This window comes from Sus scrofa, chromosome 3, assembly GCF_000003025.6.
Source record: "Sus scrofa isolate TJ Tabasco breed Duroc chromosome 3, Sscrofa11.1, whole genome shotgun sequence".
Taxonomy (NCBI): Eukaryota; Metazoa; Chordata; class Mammalia; order Artiodactyla; family Suidae; genus Sus; species Sus scrofa.
Window position 1 is genome coordinate 132,654,584 of NC_010445.4, and position 16,803 is coordinate 132,671,386.

The window sequence follows — 16,803 nt, forward strand, 5'->3', positions numbered from 1 at the left end:
CTGGCTCTCTGCTCCCGAGAGGCGCTCCTCAGCGCTTCCAAACATGGGATGAGCTTTTAAACGTGGCCGCCCTCTCCCTCCTCATCCCCTTTCCATCTGTGAGCCGCCTGGACTCCAGCCCAACTCGCATGCTCGCCCTCTGCCCTGCTCTCACTAGCTGGCGTTTGTCACAGCCACAAACCCGGAGTCTCAGAGGCGGTCTCACCTCTAGGCCCTGTGCTCCGGGGGGCTCACAGCTGCGGCAGCTGAATCCGAGTTCCAGCTGCTCAGCATGAATTCGCTTCCTTGGTGGAAGCATAGAACCGTTTCTGTTTGATGTCTTTTAAACTCAGAGTCCTGTCAGAACTTGGAATCAGCCTGTATTTGGTGGGTACCAAGAATCCCAACCCCTCTCTGTCTGATGATGGCATAGAGACGTGGCAACATATCGCAGCAAGGGGCACCGCCACGTTCAAACACTCCCAGGACTGTGAGTGAGGGCCGGGTGCAAAAAATGGACTGTTTCTTCTGTTTTCACAGCCCTGGCCAACCCAACCTGCCCGTCGTCTCCGCAAGGGCGCAGACTGTGCCGCCTCGGACAACAGCAACCCTCGCCGCTGGACAGAGCGCACCCGCTAGACCCCCGCGCCCACTGGCAGGGTCCTCGGCCTCCGGAGGGAAGCTTTGCCCTCTGGACAGCGTCCCCCCCCCCCCCCGGACTGAACCCTCATTCACTGGTCCGAATGCTGTCCGGTCATATGGACATTTAGTGATTCAGGATATTTCAGTCTACTTTCTAACTATAGATGTTCTGTGCAGCTGTGAGCTAGTCATACAATTCCGCTGCCCCAGACGCGCTAGAAGATTTGAATGATGCTCTCATTCAAATATCTATGACATATTACAAGAAATGATGAAATATAGAAAAAAAAAGACTTTTAGGAGAGTACAATGAAACAGAAAATTTTTATCAGTTTTTAACATTTTTAGACATTGTACCAAAAGGTTAACATGCTTTATCTTGTTTTAATGTTCACAAAACTCCTGCAATTACAGATTCTGCCATGTCCCTTTAGGACAAGAAGAAAGGGGGTTTGAAGGGCAGGCCTGCGCAGGTGCATACATGGGGAGCGGGAGCCAGGACGCACTTCTCTGTCCTCCCCGGCCCTTTGCTCAGCAGAGCGGACTGTGCCTGCTTCCCTGCAGTCCAGACTCGCTGTGATCCTGCGCTTCCCCCTTGGGTTCATGCGTGCAGTCCCGCAGCCCAGCATCGCAAAATGCCATCGCTCAAGTGCATGGCAAATGCCACTCTTCCCGCAGAGTCTTCTGAGGTGGCTTCAGCGGGATATCATCTTTTGCCAGGAACGGTACTTTGGTCATAACTTTGCTGTATGATCAGATACTTTCTAAAGAAGCGGTCCCCATTCCAGTCGTCTTTGTCGTTCTCCGGCGCTGGTTTTCATAGAGTAGGTGCCTGATAAGCATGTGTTTAAGTCATGTTTTGTGAGCACCTATCAGAAAAAAAAAATGCAAAAACAGTACCTCTATTAATCTTTTCAGAAATACATGCTTTCGTGTGCACAATGTTCCCTGAATGATACTAAGCACTAGGGAAGTGAAATAGCTCCTGGCTGCAAGACTACGACGGTCTAACGAAAGACACAGAAAAATGACCCAGGATGTCTCTAAAGCCGAGTGGAGCGAGGTTGGTGGGTGACAGGAAGAAGCAGGGAGGCGAGGCCTGGGGGAGGGGGGTGCGTGGGGCGTTTCCAGGAAATCATCCGCCTGAGTTGAGAATTAGGATGAGTTGCTGATGAGCAAGAGGGAGAAGGAAGGGAAGGACGTCCTGGGCAGTTTAGGTGAGGGTCCCGGAGGCAAGAGCTTATGAACAGCTCTGTGTGGCTGAAGCACAGTCTTGAGACCGGCGTGGCTTTGGGGAGGCCCTGTAGTCCTGCCTTTCTGCTTAACGAGGGGACAGCAAGCCTGCCGCCCCAGGCTGTCTGCTGACACGCACCTCCCGAGATGGGCCGGCGCCCCAGAGCCTTGGCCAGAGTTCGGTTTGTTTCGTCCCGACCTGCTCAAGGGGGGAGAAAACAGCAGCGCTGGTTTTCCGACCATGCCTCCTGCTCACGCAGATTCGAACCCACCCTCCGTGAGGGAGGGGCTGGCGTGTTTGGCCACGACGACGTGCTGACCCACAGAAGGGGCAGAGGGCCCTGTGCCACCTCGTGCCCTGGTCCTAGGACTGCCCTCAGGCCAGACGCAGAGGAAAGGCAGAGCCTGAGTGAGCACACAGACGGCCCCTCCCCTTCACGTGTTAGACTGCGACCTGAGAGAAATAAAGTTTTACTGGATTAAGCCACTAAAGCGTACGGATTCCTTGTCAGCAGGCTTACCTTACCCTAGAAAAAAGTACTGTAGGTGTGGGAATATCTTTGGAATCTGGAACCTTTGAGGGGCCTTGGAAGGGCCTACACAACCCCAGTTATTGCCCGTGTTGCTTTTGATCAGGATATTTGTTCTCCTGGAGGAAAATATATACAGAAAATAACATACAAATGTGGACATAGTGAGTTGCTCCTCAGCAGGACCGTACTTTGCACAGATCTTCCCGAGGACAAATCTGACTGTCTCTACAGTCGAGAAGGGCTTTTTACGAAGTAGGAAGGTCTTTTATTGACTTGTTGACACACGGTGTGTACATTTAAATATATTGTCATTGATGTGGTCAAAAAGTGCCAGATGGGACTTCCCGTCGTGGTGCAGCGGAAACGAATCTGGCTAGCATAAATGAGGACACAGGTTCGATCCCTCGCCTCACTCAGTGGCCTAAGGATCCAACATGGCTGTGGCTGGGGTGTAGACCTGCACCTACAGCTCTGATTTGACCCCCAGCCTGGGAACCTCCATGTGCCGTGGGTGCAGCACTAAAAAGACCAAAAAAAAAAAGGTGCCAGATTGGAGCCACAAAGGGCAGAAAATTGTCATCGAGCCTTAAGAGTCTTTTCTATCTGGATTTTACAACTAAACCAGTTCCTAGGAATGAGGCAAGGTCCGTGCTCCCTTTAAGCCTGTGCCCCGTGAGGAATCCTCTTCAGTTTGGCCGTGGACGAGGACCTTAGCAGGAAGAAGTCAGACTTTGTCACACGCCCAGTCAGTGCACAGCCTCTGGGTCCCATGGCTTCCGGACAGCTTGTGGTGTGGTTCTGCAGATACAGAAGCAGGTGTCGAGGAATGAAAGGGGCTGGTTGACCTACAGAGCCTTCGAGTGGCCTGCTTCCTCTCATGTCTGAGGGAAAGAACTAGGTCGGAGCTGGAGTTGTTCATCCCGAACACATCGCTAGCTAGCATTGCTACTTACAAGGGGTTACGTGTATTACGTTTATACTAAGAGAAGTCCTGCAAGAAAGCTTGTCTCTCCAAATGCTTTAGAGGTTTCTAGTACATTCCTAATATACTAGCAACACACTAACAGTGAAAACACTAGAACTGACAGAAGTTAAAGAGTAAGCAATATTTCTCTAGAGCATGCAATATGATCCTTTACAAAAGGTGACTGTTTTCTCTCTAATAGGAGTTTAAACTACTACATAATCACCCTAGTGTTGAACAAATATAACAATTCATTTTTAAATATGTAGTTAATTAATGTATATCTACTTTGGAAGTCTTTGAAGGTAGTTCATATTCATCTCAAATAAAATATATTCCTTTTTAGGGAAAGAGAAAACTGATTGTAGTTGAAACATTGGAGTTTTACACTGTTTATAAATTAAAAAACAGTAACTTCTCCATCTCACGACATAGATCTACAGTAAAAGCAGGTTGCATACAACCCTTCCCTCTCTGGCTAGTTTCCTTTCTAGGAGCCAGTATAGCTTTCTCAAGAAACTAAATCAATTCTAGCAAAAGAAACTATTAGTTATTTTTGCCAATAACGCTAGAATGTAGTGTGTTGTCTAATTTTAGCTCTCATCTCTTTTGGGTGCCTCATGGCAGGAAGTTGTTCAGTTACTAAAGGAGGGAACTAAACTACTTAATAAGAATATAGCGCCTCTTCTTGCCTGAAAACTCATAGTGATTAGCCTCCAGTTTTGTGCAGGAATTGCCTTCTGTTGTTTTTGAACTTTGTTATGACAGTTATGGAATTATAGAGCTTTAGACTCAGAACCCGTAGTGTTCAGTCATCTCCTTTAATGCAAAAGAAGTGGACAGCCTGAGTGATGTGCAAATATAGTTTCACCTTTTCATGTGAGCTGGTTTGCATATATGTCAGTTGGCCTTATAACGAGCACAACTTAATGTAGCCAAACAGATTGTGTTAACAACCTGTATGATACACATATTTCTGATGATCAGAGAGCGCCAAAGAGTTCATTCAGACAATACCCCAAATTTAAGAGCTCAGTAGAGATTCTAAATCAGCACACTCTTGTATGAAGTTGAAAAAGTCTGTAAAAGTGGCTTATTCAAAATGAGGGCATCTAGAGATGTTTCAGCACAGAGCTTTGCAAAAATGGGTGAATAAATACATGAACGGTCTGATCTTTAGTTGCCAGATCTCATGAACCTAAATAACAACCAAGTTCCAGTTTCGCCCTGTTGTTGAAACATCTAAGTATTCAATAAGTCCGGCTCAAGTGTCGGCATGCGGAATCGGGCGGAACTCATTCGAGGAATCCGTCTGTACCATTAAAAGTGGCAAAATAAAAAAGGGTACTAGTGATTACTCGCCAGACTTCTTTGGCTGGTACATTTGGGGGCGATGGAGGAAAGCTCTTTCTTAAAAAGATCTAGCTTTTGATGTGGTAAGGTACTATTAGGAAGGGGAGCTTACATGTAAATTAAAATCCCACGTGATTGAGAGAATTTCTTTTCAGCAAGATTTATACCAAAATATCTTATAATGGATGCTTTGCATGCGTCCATTATGCTGGAAACTGGAATCGGTCTCCAGCAGCCTGAGGGGTGCTGGTGAGCGCCGGCAGGAGGAAGGGCTTGTCGCTAGGCGGCGCTCTCCCCGGAGGAGCGCAAATGTCCATTGACACACGGCGAGGAGAAAGGGAGCAAGGAAAACGACCTCCTTTCACCTACCCAAGATCAATTGGATGAGAATTTTCCTTCTCTCCGGAGTATCTCTTGATAGAAACGCTCACATTGGAGTCATTGCTTGAAAAAGAAAAGCTCCCCGAGAAATCGAACCCCAAAACGTGTGTGCAGAAGAGGGGTGGATTTGGACGATTACCGGTCCGGTTTAGCCCACCGCCCTCTGCCAAACACGTCGTCTTCCGCAGGAAACGACCCAAGGAAAGGAGGGAGCGGCAGAGGCAGGGAGCCTGGGCTGCGCGGCGGGGGCCTGCCTGGGGGCCTCAGGGCCACCCGCCCAGCCCAGCCCGCAGCGACCTCACCATCCACTATGCGGCCGCCCTGCTAATGGCCGAGGCTTTTAATTCCGGCCCCCGAGCTCCCTTTCGGGCATTGTTCTCAGAACACCTTTCCCAATCACAGCGCCAACTTGGAGGCCGTCCAGCTCTTGCCCAGAAAGCGCCAATAAAATGGGAAAGAGCGCCATTGATTGATAATACATTTTACAAGAAAAAAAATTAAAGGAGATGAATTGGCGAACTCTCACAAATGTGCTGCCTACACCCGAAGAACCAAAACTTTCTGAAAGACGGGGGCCGGGAGGGCGGTGCCCGGGGAGGGCTCCCGCCGGCCTTTCCCGGGAAGGGCAGCCGGAGCACCTGAGGGCTGAGGGTGCCGACCGAGGGCCTTATGCCGGGCGGGGGAGGGGGCACGGCGCGGGCGGGGAGCCGCGGCGGGTCCCCTCGGGGGGCTGGCCGGCCCCTGCCCTCTGGGCTGCCGCCTGGGGGGACCGGCCTGGGGCGAAGCAGACCGCGGTCCTGAGCGTGGCCCCCGGGCTCGCCTGCAGACTCCTCCAGAACGCAGAGACTCCCATTGACTTATTAAATGTCGAGGCAATCAGGCAGCTCCTTTTTTAATAGCCCAAGATCTACATTTAGACAAAAACAGATCCGAGTTCCTGGTAAAGGCGTTTCTTCTCATCCTGTCACAAGTGACAGGAACGGAGGGAAATAGACTGAGGGAGAGAACGGGGCGGGGGGGGCGAAGGGGAGGGAGAAAGGGGGGAGAGGGAGATGGGGTGAAGGGGGAGGGGGCAAGGGGGAAGGGGGAGGGGAGGGGGAACGACGGGGTGGGGGAGGGGAGACGGCGCGGGGAGGGGGCCGGGGAAGGGGGGGAAATGGGGGGGACGCGGGGGGTAGATGGAGGGGGTGGGAGAGGGGAGAGGGACGGGGTAGGGAGACATGGGAGGAGTTGGGGGGGCCAAGGGGGGGTCTGACGAAGATCCGCGCGGGGATACGAACACTTCAGCGGCTTCTAATTAAAGCCCCGCGCCAGGCCCTCGGGGACCCGCCTGACGTCGGCGGCCGCGGGGATAAGAGGCGCCCCGAGGTCCGAGGCGCGACTCAGGCGGCGGCGGGTCCCCAGCTCGGCGCGGTCGAGGCCCCGCGTCCCGGTGCCAGTCCCCGCGCGTCCAGGGCGCTCCGCCGGCGCCGGCGCCCCGGGCATGGAGTAGCGAGCGGGGCGCGCGGCTCCGGGGCGCGGGGACAGACGACAAGAGACGCCCGCGGCTCCGGGGCGAGAGGACAGGTAACCCGGCCCGGCTCCTGCGCACAGGTGGCCCCAGGCTTGGCGCCCTGCAGCGGCGGGCTCGGCCCCCTCCCCAAGGGCCGAGGGTGTTCCCCGCCCTGGCCCCCCGGAGCGAGGGTCCCCGCGCGGGGGCTGGTCGGCGGGCTTCGGGGACACCAGGAGGAGGGGGCGACCGCCACACAAAGGCGCCGCTGGAAACTTGGGCGCAGCTGCCGGGCGGGGCGCGCGGCCCGTCTCTCCGAGGGAGGCGGTTGTGGGCCGGACCCTCCGGACGGCCGCCGCCCCCGGGTTTCTCAAGGTGACGGAAAGTTGTGCGGGCGCCGCACGCGGCCGAGCGGCGGCCGCTGCGCCATTGCCATGAAAGTTCCGCGGCCCGGCGGCGGGGGCGGGACGCGGGCGGGACGAGGGCGAGGCCCGTGCCGCCCGGCGCGCGGAGGGCGGCGGCACCCGGGGCTCGCTCGCAGCATCACCGGTGGGGCCTCGGCGGGTCCCCGTGCAGACCGCGGCCCGGGCGCTCAGCGGCCCCTCGTCTGCTCCCGCCCCCTCCCCCCGGGCCGGGGACCGTGCAGGGCGCCCCTCCGCCGGGTCCGCCGAGGTCCTCGGGGTTCGCGGAGGTCCGCGGGGGGCCCTTGGGATCTGCCGCGGTCCTTGGGGGTCCGCGGAGGGCTCAGGATTCGCTGCGGGCCGCGGGGACAGCGGGGCTGGGGCGCGCGGTCCAAGGGGAGTGGCCTCTCCCCGGCGTCCCCGCCAGCCGCCGACTGGCTTTCCGGGTCTCCCCGCACCCCTGTCCCTCCAGGGAGCCGAGCTCCGGAGCGCGTCGGATCCGCCCAGCCCCGCCGAGCGCAGGATGCGCGGACCCGGGCGCCCCCTCCTCGTGGGGCTGCTGCTCGTGCTGGGGGCGGCGGGGCCCGGCCAGGGGGTCGCGGAGCCCCGGGAGGCCGCGGACCCGCAGAGCCTGCTGCGGCTCATCGTGGAGATCGTCCAGGAGCTCAGGAAGTACCACTCGGGGGAGGCCAAGAGGCTGCAGCTCTCCGGCCGGCAGGACGACAGCCTGGGCCGCAGGGAGGTCGCGGACTACGGCGCTTACGCCGAGGAGCAGAGAGTGGGTGAGTGTGCCGCCCGAGCGGCCGCGTGGACGGAGGACCCCTTCCACAGGCTTCTGGGGTGTGGGCTGTGCTGGCGGAGCCTCCAGCACGTCGGCCTGTCCTGTCTCAGGAGTCCCCAGGGCTTGCTTGAGAATCGAGTTGGCTTTGAGAGAACACACGTATTTTTGAGCTGTAAAAACGTTTCGACTGTTTATAAAAACTGGAAAATATTTTTTAAAAGAAGGAAATAGGAAGGCCATGAATGATGCCTGGCGGCAGATAACAGGTAACTATCCCTCATCCACGTCTAAGACCTGCGGGTCGCTACCTAGGTCCATAATTTCAGCATAGTAGTGCCATCTCTTATTTTGCAAACGGAGATATTTTCAGCAAAGCAGTTTCAACGGAGAGACAGAAATGTTTTAGATCCCACCCCTGCCCCCATCGCGGAGCCTTCCAGAGTGGCTGCCCCTTGGGAAATTTCCAAGGAAAGCGTACAAGCTCTTAATGCTTTGATGACACAATTAGGTCAAATATGATAAGGTCAATTTTATATAGACCGACTAAAGTTAGTTGCAAATGAAGAGTGACATTTAGGAGTTGTCCAAACTGTGCAAGTAAGATTTGATGGAACTGTGCCCTCCTCAGATGGGAATTGGTAGCAAATGTGAGCATATGCCATCCCATCACTAGCGCAGAACAGGTGAGTGCAAACAAAACCAGATGACTTCAAAAGCCAAAACACGGCTGACATCAGAAAGGTCAGTCGAGGTAGTTGCCAACACAAACGAGGAGCTGTGCTCCTTCAGGGGTCTTTCCCTAGGAAAGTGCTCTCCCCTGATCCTCCAGGGCACCGTCTGTCTCCACGCATTCACACCAGCCTTCATAACAGGTGGCTTGAAAAATGGCATCTAACCCTTTTTCTAAATATATACCTGGAAGAAGTGATGTTTCATGGCAAAGTTTTTGTTTAAAGGATCCGATCAGGTTTTCTTCCTAGAACTATGGAGAGGTTGTGGGTTTTGATTCCCAAGCTCTTCAAGATGAAGTGTCTAAGTGATTCATTCACTGGAAGGTAACTGTCTCTCACACACACACACACACACACGGCTACCTTTCTTTTCCTATAACTTTACGGTCACTGCCTCCATTCTAGTGGCAGAGACCCGGGAGATAATGCTGAAGCTTGGAGAGTAGTTAATGCTATTTGAAGAAAATGTGCCTGGATCACCAGAATTCACGTTGTCACACATAGCAATCAAGGGACTACTGTGTTTAGAGCAGTTTCCAGTACCTTTGAACATTCGCTTTGGGTCACATGAAAAAAAAAAATGCTTCTTTCAGGCAATACAATAATTAATTTATTTCCTCTCAAACAGAAATTGTTCCTCGAGATCTAAGGATGAAAGACAAGTTTCTGAAACATCTTACAGGTGAATTTTCTCCTCATTCCTTCGCCTTTTCCCGGGTCCTTGCATCCAGCGGGCCCTCACCAGCTGTTTCTTCTTCCCCTTCCAGGTCCCCTTTATTTCAGCCCAAAGTGCAGCAAACACTTCCACAGACTTTACTACAACACCCGAGACTGCACCATCCCTGCATGTAAGTGACTGCATGCACCCGCGTCAAACATGCCAGCACAGCATACAGGGGCCCCCCTCCCCGCACCTTGCCCCCCTTCTGCACCCAGACTTGCCTTGCTAAGGCTTCCTCCCTGCTGACCTTGCAGTTGGGGCCTGGGCTGACCGGACCGCTGCAGAAGAGAGCGACTTCCAGCAGCAGCTGGTGCCCGGGAATGTGATTTACACGCCCCGGGATTAATCAGCTCCTGGAATGGGCTGCGTTCTTCCATTCACGGTCTTGGTTAATGAATTCTGGCGCAAGGCCTGTCCTCGTATCTCAACTCTGACAGTGGAACAAACATTGAAAATGGGTTGCTAAGATAACTACTACAGGATGTGAAGTATCAATGGACAGACCTGGGCCACCCCCACCACCTCGGCCAGAGATTTGTTTCCACCAGTAATCATAACCCCCTCACCCAGAATTTTGCGCTCCTTAAAAACCCTCTCTCCTGCTGGCTTCATCCCTAGTTCAGAAATGCAGGAGCTCCTCTCCACCTGGCTCTCCGCCGTGACTTCCTGGTTTATCCACAACAAAATGCATTTCATTTCCCCAAAAGTGGTCCCTTGTGCTTTTCACAAAACATGCAAATGACAAGCAGCTTGTTAGCTAGAGTGGCATTTGCTAGAACCCTAAAATCCATTTCTTTTCTTTTTTGGCGGGGGCACAGCTTTCACTTAAGACTCCCAGGAAGAAGGCTGTGCAGATCAGCGGGGTGTCTTAGTACCTGCTCTCTGGACTCTTCAGAGGGGAGCAGACCAGATCTGCTGTCCTGCTCACAACAACAAGGCCCTTTACATGCTGGGGACGCTGCTCTGTGTGGGCAGCGGTCACCTTACAGACCCTGGTCTAGCAGGTCCCCGGACAGGGAGGAAGGCAGGGAGCACCTTCAGGAGGGAGCTGAGGTGCCCCTGGTTACGACTGTTACAGGAAGGGCAGGCACAAGGCAGGCACCTTGGCACCGACCCAGGGCAGGTGGCGCCCATGTCCAGGAGCTCCATGCCTCAGTCCCATCCTCTCATCCAGGACACATGGGCCTGGGACACGGGATCTCCTTTCCTTCCTCTGAAATGGAAGTACCTTCTGTTTCAGAATTACGTACCTGCTTCCAGGGGTCAGGGAACCTTCTCGTTTTGGGTTTAAATGTGCATATATTTCTAGGTTAAATCTTATCTTACAATAATGGGATTATAGATTCTAGGTTTGAAAGCGACCCTTAGGGTCATAACCCTTCATTGATGGGTGAGCAAACAGACCACACACTTAAACCACGTGTGCCCACCACTGACACCAGACTTCTCCAGGACCCCCGGCCACATTCGCCATCTCCTCTGCTGATATAACTGAGGGGGCAGCCGCCAAGGCTCCTGGTCACCCGTAAGGTTAGTTGGCGGGACCAGGACCAGTCAGAGATGCTCCTGGGTCTAGAGGTAGATCTGCGCACTGGATAAGCGATTTCTTGCCTGGTTTCCACCTCTCAGCCCACATCTGCAGAGCCACATCTGGGCCACCTTTGTGCTGCTCTAGGTTTGTATGACAATTCCCAGAATCTGGCAGCTCAGAAGGAAGCAAAGAGCCTTCTCCCTCAAGGTGTGGCCTTGGGGGTTCGCCTTGGAAGAGCACGACTTTTAAGTCCTCCAGACCCGCTGAGCAAGCCTGCACCTTCACGAGACCCCCAGGTGGACATGGGGGCGGGGAACATGTGGCTCAGTGGGGTCAGGGTCAACCTCAGGGCCTCAGGTGTGTGGCAAATGCAAGTGTTCCCTGAGTCCACACAGTCCTCACTGCATCCGCATGTGATCTGCTTAGAAAAACCACGTCCTAAAAACCTGGCGCATCTGATGAAGCGCAAAGCCAGGATCCCGATGACCCTGCTTCTAGCTGTCAGATCATTTTTTCCTTTGAGCCTCAACTATTACACCCTCTAAATATTTAGGGGGTGTTTTTAGAAGAGTTAACTGCCTGTCTAACAGGTGCGTGTTTATTGTTGTCAGTTGACTCATTCACTCAGAATTTCAATTAGGAGTATGAACTCTATTTTTAAGCAGGATTTTTTGACTTTTGAGAGTAACCTTCAAATTGAGGAATCCCTTTATGGTCCTGATTGCTGCGCCTCCGAGGCAGCACCCACTGGAATGAAATAGGGAACCACGTGAGCTTTCTAGAAGAGCAGTCTGCCCTGGGCAATCAGCTCCTGCTTCCCTCCAGCCGGGGCTCTGGCTCTGGGGCTTGGCTGCTGACCCACCATCTTCGAGTTTTCAGGTGGTTCTGATGAGCTCAGGCTGCAGGTGACCTAAAGTGAAGTAACAGGGTGGGGCTGTCTGAGGCCCCCAAACTGAAGCTAGTTCGGGGGGCCCCTGTGGGAGGAAGACGGCAGAGAGCCTGGGGGAGGGGGCACTCTACCCCCACGGCCTCTGTAACGTCATTTAACTTCTGCTGTATGACGCTGAAGGCCCTGAGGTGCCAGAAATGATCAAATCAACAGCTTGGAGCCATGACTGCAGGGGAGAGTCTACAGGCGGCTTCCAGGGAATCCAGAATAGTTACGGAAATGAATGGCTTTAGCAGTTGATATGCTTGTGTAAACTGAATGCTGCTTATTTAAGCTGCTGAGATACTGACAAGGGTCTGTGATTATTTCTACCGCAGACTATAAGAGATGCGCCCGGCTTCTGACGCGGCTGGCTGTCAGCCCGCTGTGCGTGGACGGCTAAGGTAAGCGGGCAGCCAGGTCGCACTGGCGCACACGGCGGAGACGGGATCTGTCCGGGATGTGACAGATTCATGGAGTTTAGAGACACTCACCCTTTGGCAAAAGCAGCCTTACTCGGAGTAAGGCTGACATAACACTCACTGCTGGCTTGACTGCAGCATGTGACGTGGTGGGTACCTGAGGTCACACCCAGCTACTTGGAGGGTTTCGTTCAAACACTGAGAAATGAGTACACGACCAACTGTACAAATTTCAGAGACATGTCTGGCAGCTGTTTGAGGTGAATTCCATCCTTATGCCAATATACTTACGAAGAACAGCTAAGAACAGCTATCACCTTTCAATGTTTCTATCAAAGTTATTCTTTTTTTTTTTTTTTTGTATTTTTAGGACTGCACCTGCGGCATATGGAGGTTCCCAGGCTAGGGGTCAAATCCGAGCTGTAGCTGCCAGCCTACGCCACAGCCCACAGCAACACCGGATCCTTAACCCACCAAGGGAGACCAGGGATCGAACCCATGACCTCATAGTTCCTAGTCAGATTCATTTCTGCTGCGCCACCACAGGAACTCCTAAAGTCATTTAAAACCTCACGTCGAGTCTGTGAACTCGGGTTTTTACCGTGGCCTCTCGAGGGCTGGCATTAACACACAGCACCGTCAGCCAGTCAACGGGGGTCTGAGACAAAGGCCACGGTCTAAGCCAGTCTGTACCTTCATGACTGGACCCTTGCTGTGCCAAATGCCAGGTCTGCCCCCAAGTGAGACCTGCTTCTGGCACACAGACAGCCCTCCCTTGTGCCGTGTGCGTGGAGGAGGGGCCAACTCACTGTGGACGGGGCTGTGCGGACCAAGGCTGGGCAGGTGCTGGGGTTGGCGTGGCCTGGGTGCTGCTGTGACACCATCCTCGGGCTGCTTCTCCTCAGAAGCCCCACTAACAAAGGGGGCGTCCCACAACAAGCGGTTGTGGAGCCCGGGCCCCACGTTCTCCTCGGGCTCACTGACCTGCGGCGCTTTGATGGAAGTGAAGGCAGTTTTTAATGCCAAAGCTGAGAACTGTCCCGCCTTCCCTTCTCATCTGAATACTGTCCAGCTTCCCTCCCACCACCCACCTGGCAAACAAAAACCTTATTTTTAAAGCAATGAATGGATTCTGCTAAGTCTCCCAAAGTACCTGCTAGGGGAGGTGACAGTGTTACTTTTATTAAGCAATTCTTTATCATTAAAGTATCACTGTTTAGAGGTGAATCAGGCACATCCTTGGAGAACAGCCTGCTCTTGCTTACAAGTGGGGAGACCACGTGCCTGCGTCCACACCCACTGGCAGAACCACTCAGGCCACAGGCTTCCTGTCTCTGTGCCTTTGAACTGACCAGCTGCTCCCCCAGTGGCCGTCCATGCAGACCACTCTCCAGGGGAGACAGCTGCACCCAGAGGCAAGGAGCCCAGGTTGTGGACTCCTGAGTGTGGTCCTGCCTCTGCACCAGCCTCAAGACAGGCAACCAGGGCTTTGCTAACACAACATGCAGACTTCTAGGAAGACAAAAGGGCGCCACGCTCAAGGTCACACTTGTCACCACTGTAGTAACTGCTCATTTTGGCCAAGAAACGGGTACTTTAAAAATATAGATGTTTCTGCTAAAGTAACTTCATGACATTTTTAAAGATTAACTTCTTCCAATTCCAGTCCTAAACTGCAGCAGCAAACTCTTCACTGGCTGGAACAATGACACAGGCCGTCAAGGGTTTCCCTGCAGCCTGATGTCCTGGGGGCCGGGCACACATCCAGGGTTAGCAGTGGGTTTTCCTCATAAGCTGTGTCCAAACACCTTCCTTCTGCTGCCCTAACACTCAAGACTGTCAGGGCAAAGCTGCAGGATAAGAGTCCTCTTCCTACTGCAGAAGACAGCCTCGGCCTCTTGCGGTGGGTCTTCCGAGGGTCTGGGCACAGGGCCCCCTGCTGTGACCTCAGAGCAGAGCCACTGGCTTCCTTCTCTCTTAAGCTAATTTCTCACCTCCCCCCCTCCCCCCCAATCCCACTTCATCGCCTGGACGTGCCCCTCAGGGAGGTGGAAGCCTGGGCTCTGGGGTATTTTCAGAGAAATGGAGTTTTGAGAAACAAGGACCCAGCTCATTCCAGAGTGCAGCCTCGTCGGAGCAGGCCAGGACAGCCCCAGGTCAGGGAGACCGAGTTCCTGAGGACATGACCACAGACACACCAGCACTGGGCGCGGCTGGATCCTCAGACCCCAAGGAGCCTGAGTCTGCATCTCTGATGCTGTTCACCCCTCTGGCCCTGGAGGCCCGTGGTGACCAAGTCACTGCCCACGAGAAACCCCAGCACCCTTTCTGGAGCATGAACACACGCAGACTGAAATCCTGTCTGTAAACACATCGTATTACCTGTAATGCGTGTGCCGGTCCAGCAGAACTGATGGGAAAGTGAGAGAATGTGTTTGTTTCCAGCAGTGAGCAGAGCCGTAAAGGACCGATGGCCCAGGAACCTTGAGAAGTGCCTTGGAAACCAACAGGAACCAGAACCTGCTACCTTCCGAACACACCCTGTGAACCAGAGATTTATTTTTGCAGACAGCCTCTCCCGTAACTCCCTCACCTTGAGTTGTGTGTGTTGTTGGCACAGTGTGGACACACACCCAGTACGCTGGGGTACCTGACAGTAACACAAGAGGAGGCTCCACATTTGCTGTGAAATCCCTCATTTTCCGGATTAGGTGACATCACAAATATTTCTTTAGAAACATAAACAGAATCAGTAAAATCTGAAACTATATTTTCATATAGCATATGGTATTATTTAATATTTTTTATTACTTTTAGAATTAAATTCCCAGAGTATTATTTGGAACTGCATGAAAAACAAAAATAAAAAGCTTTCAGCTGTGGAGATATTGGAGTGTAAACCTGTGAACCTATTCAGGCTAATTTCATTTGTCCTTTGTTTAATAAATGTAAAATAGTATCCAGATATGTGCAATATGTAAATACTGTAAATAAAACGCAAGTAATAAACACAGCGTTTGTTATAATGAAGACTCTGAAGTGACTCTCTACTGCTGAACGAGCTGACTGTTGGCAATTCATGACTGAGAAACCCATGGAGAGACTGAAATACTGGCAGGTCACAGAATATAAAAGGCATACATAACACGGGAAGGGTATGAACTTTTTTTTCTTGTGGTTGCATCTGCGGCATATGGAAGGTCTCAGGCTGGGAGCTGAATCAGAGCTGCAGCAGAGGCCTAGGCCTCGGCCACGGCAACACCAGATCTGAGCTGCATCTGCGACCTGTGCCACAGCTTGTGGCAACACCAAATCCTTAACCCACTGAGCAACGCCAAGGATGGAATCCGCATCCTCCAGACTACGTTGGGTTCTTAACCCACTGAGCCATGAGGGGACCTCCCAAATTCTCCTAAGGGGCAATTAATCAGCATTTTTAGAGTGGGGCACTACGTACGGTGACATATTCCTTAAGAGAGAACCTGACTTAGCCACAAATTATTTCAGATCAAGCTGCATCTGTATTTCCTGTATGAGTGTAATGGAAACGCTAAACTGAGAGGGAGGGGCCTTGAGACGTCTAAGCAGCTTCAAAATTTTACAGGAAAGTATGTTTTGAACAAATCTGATTGGATCTTATTTTTACCTATTTATTTTTTTAAGGGCCTCACCTGCCACATATGGACATTCCCAGGCCAGGGGCTGAATCAGAGCTGCAGCTGCGGGTCTATGCCACAACCACGGCTATGGGGATCCTTAACCCACTTAGTGAGGCTAGGACTCAAATCCGCATCCTCATGGATACTAGTTGGGTTCTTAACCCACTGGTTGCTTTTAAAAGACAAGTGAATTCAGCAGTGAGTTTCTCTGTTCACATGTCCCTGCCTAGATACGACCACAGGACAGAGTCAACTTGAGAACCCTGGGGTTTGTCTAAGGATCTGTATGTAAGACACATGTGAGCATTAAAGAAAACAAACTACAGAGCTTTATGAATGTCAAGGAGCAGAGATGAGTAAGAAATTTCTTCAGCTGAGATTACTAAGCGGTTATTGAATGACTAGGGTACAGCAATAAATTCTGAAGTGCTTTACTCAATGCTATTTTCTAGTTGTGGTTAATGATTTAAACTTTTCCCCCTCAATTCTTTACTTTTGAGGGCTGCATGCTTAAATTCCCAGTATCTTAACCTCTTCGGTATTCTGGGAAAGGACCACGGAGAGACTGCCCAGGCCGCCAGACCCTGTTTGGCCCATCTTCTAGCCGTGCCCGGCAGGAGGCCTGCTGGGAAGGCAGCTTCAGACTCAAGCGAGCTCTGGCCTAACCCGCCCCAGGGACCTCATGACACTGAGGACTGGGAGCCGATCCCTGGGCTCTCCCTGCTGCGGGCGACCGTCACTCAGACTGACCTGGGACTCTGAGTCCTCCCAGGACTTTGGGGGGAGACAGAGTGTGGAGGAAAGCTGCCCCTCATCTAGCCTCTGGGGGGGCCTGGCCTGGGGGGGGCTGGCCCCCAGGGAGGGGGGTCTACACTCTGCTGCGGGGGGGGGGGGGTTGGCAAGGCTGCTGTGGCCACAGGCCACCAGCTTCTTCCATGAGCACATGACGCCAGCGGCAGCAACAGGGCAGACAGAGGAGACAGACACACTGTAGACAAACCATCCACAAGGGGCAGGAGCGGCCATGCACTGACGCTTCTTCCCTGTCGGCGACA

The 16,803-nt window shown here is 52.9% G+C and overlaps 1 protein-coding gene across 4 annotated transcripts; it reads left to right on the forward strand.

Annotated features, from left to right (window-relative positions):
* ALKAL2 (ALK and LTK ligand 2) lies at positions 6,570-16,687 on the forward strand. 4 transcript variants are annotated; one of them, XM_021087957.1, is made up of 6 exons: positions 6,570-6,651; positions 7,448-7,757; positions 9,116-9,169; positions 9,255-9,335; positions 12,006-12,071; positions 14,134-16,687. In XM_021087957.1, the coding sequence occupies exons 2-5, from the start codon at positions 7,499-7,501 to the stop codon at positions 12,068-12,070; spliced, it is 459 nt and encodes a 152-aa protein (XP_020943616.1). In that variant the 5' UTR covers positions 6,570-6,651; positions 7,448-7,498; the 3' UTR covers position 12,071; positions 14,134-16,687. The 4 variants fall into 4 exon arrangements, with proteins under 4 accessions (XP_020943616.1, XP_020943614.1, XP_020943615.1 ...); XM_021087955.1 differs by having other exon boundaries at positions 14,535-16,687; XM_021087956.1 differs by having other exon boundaries at positions 14,538-16,687.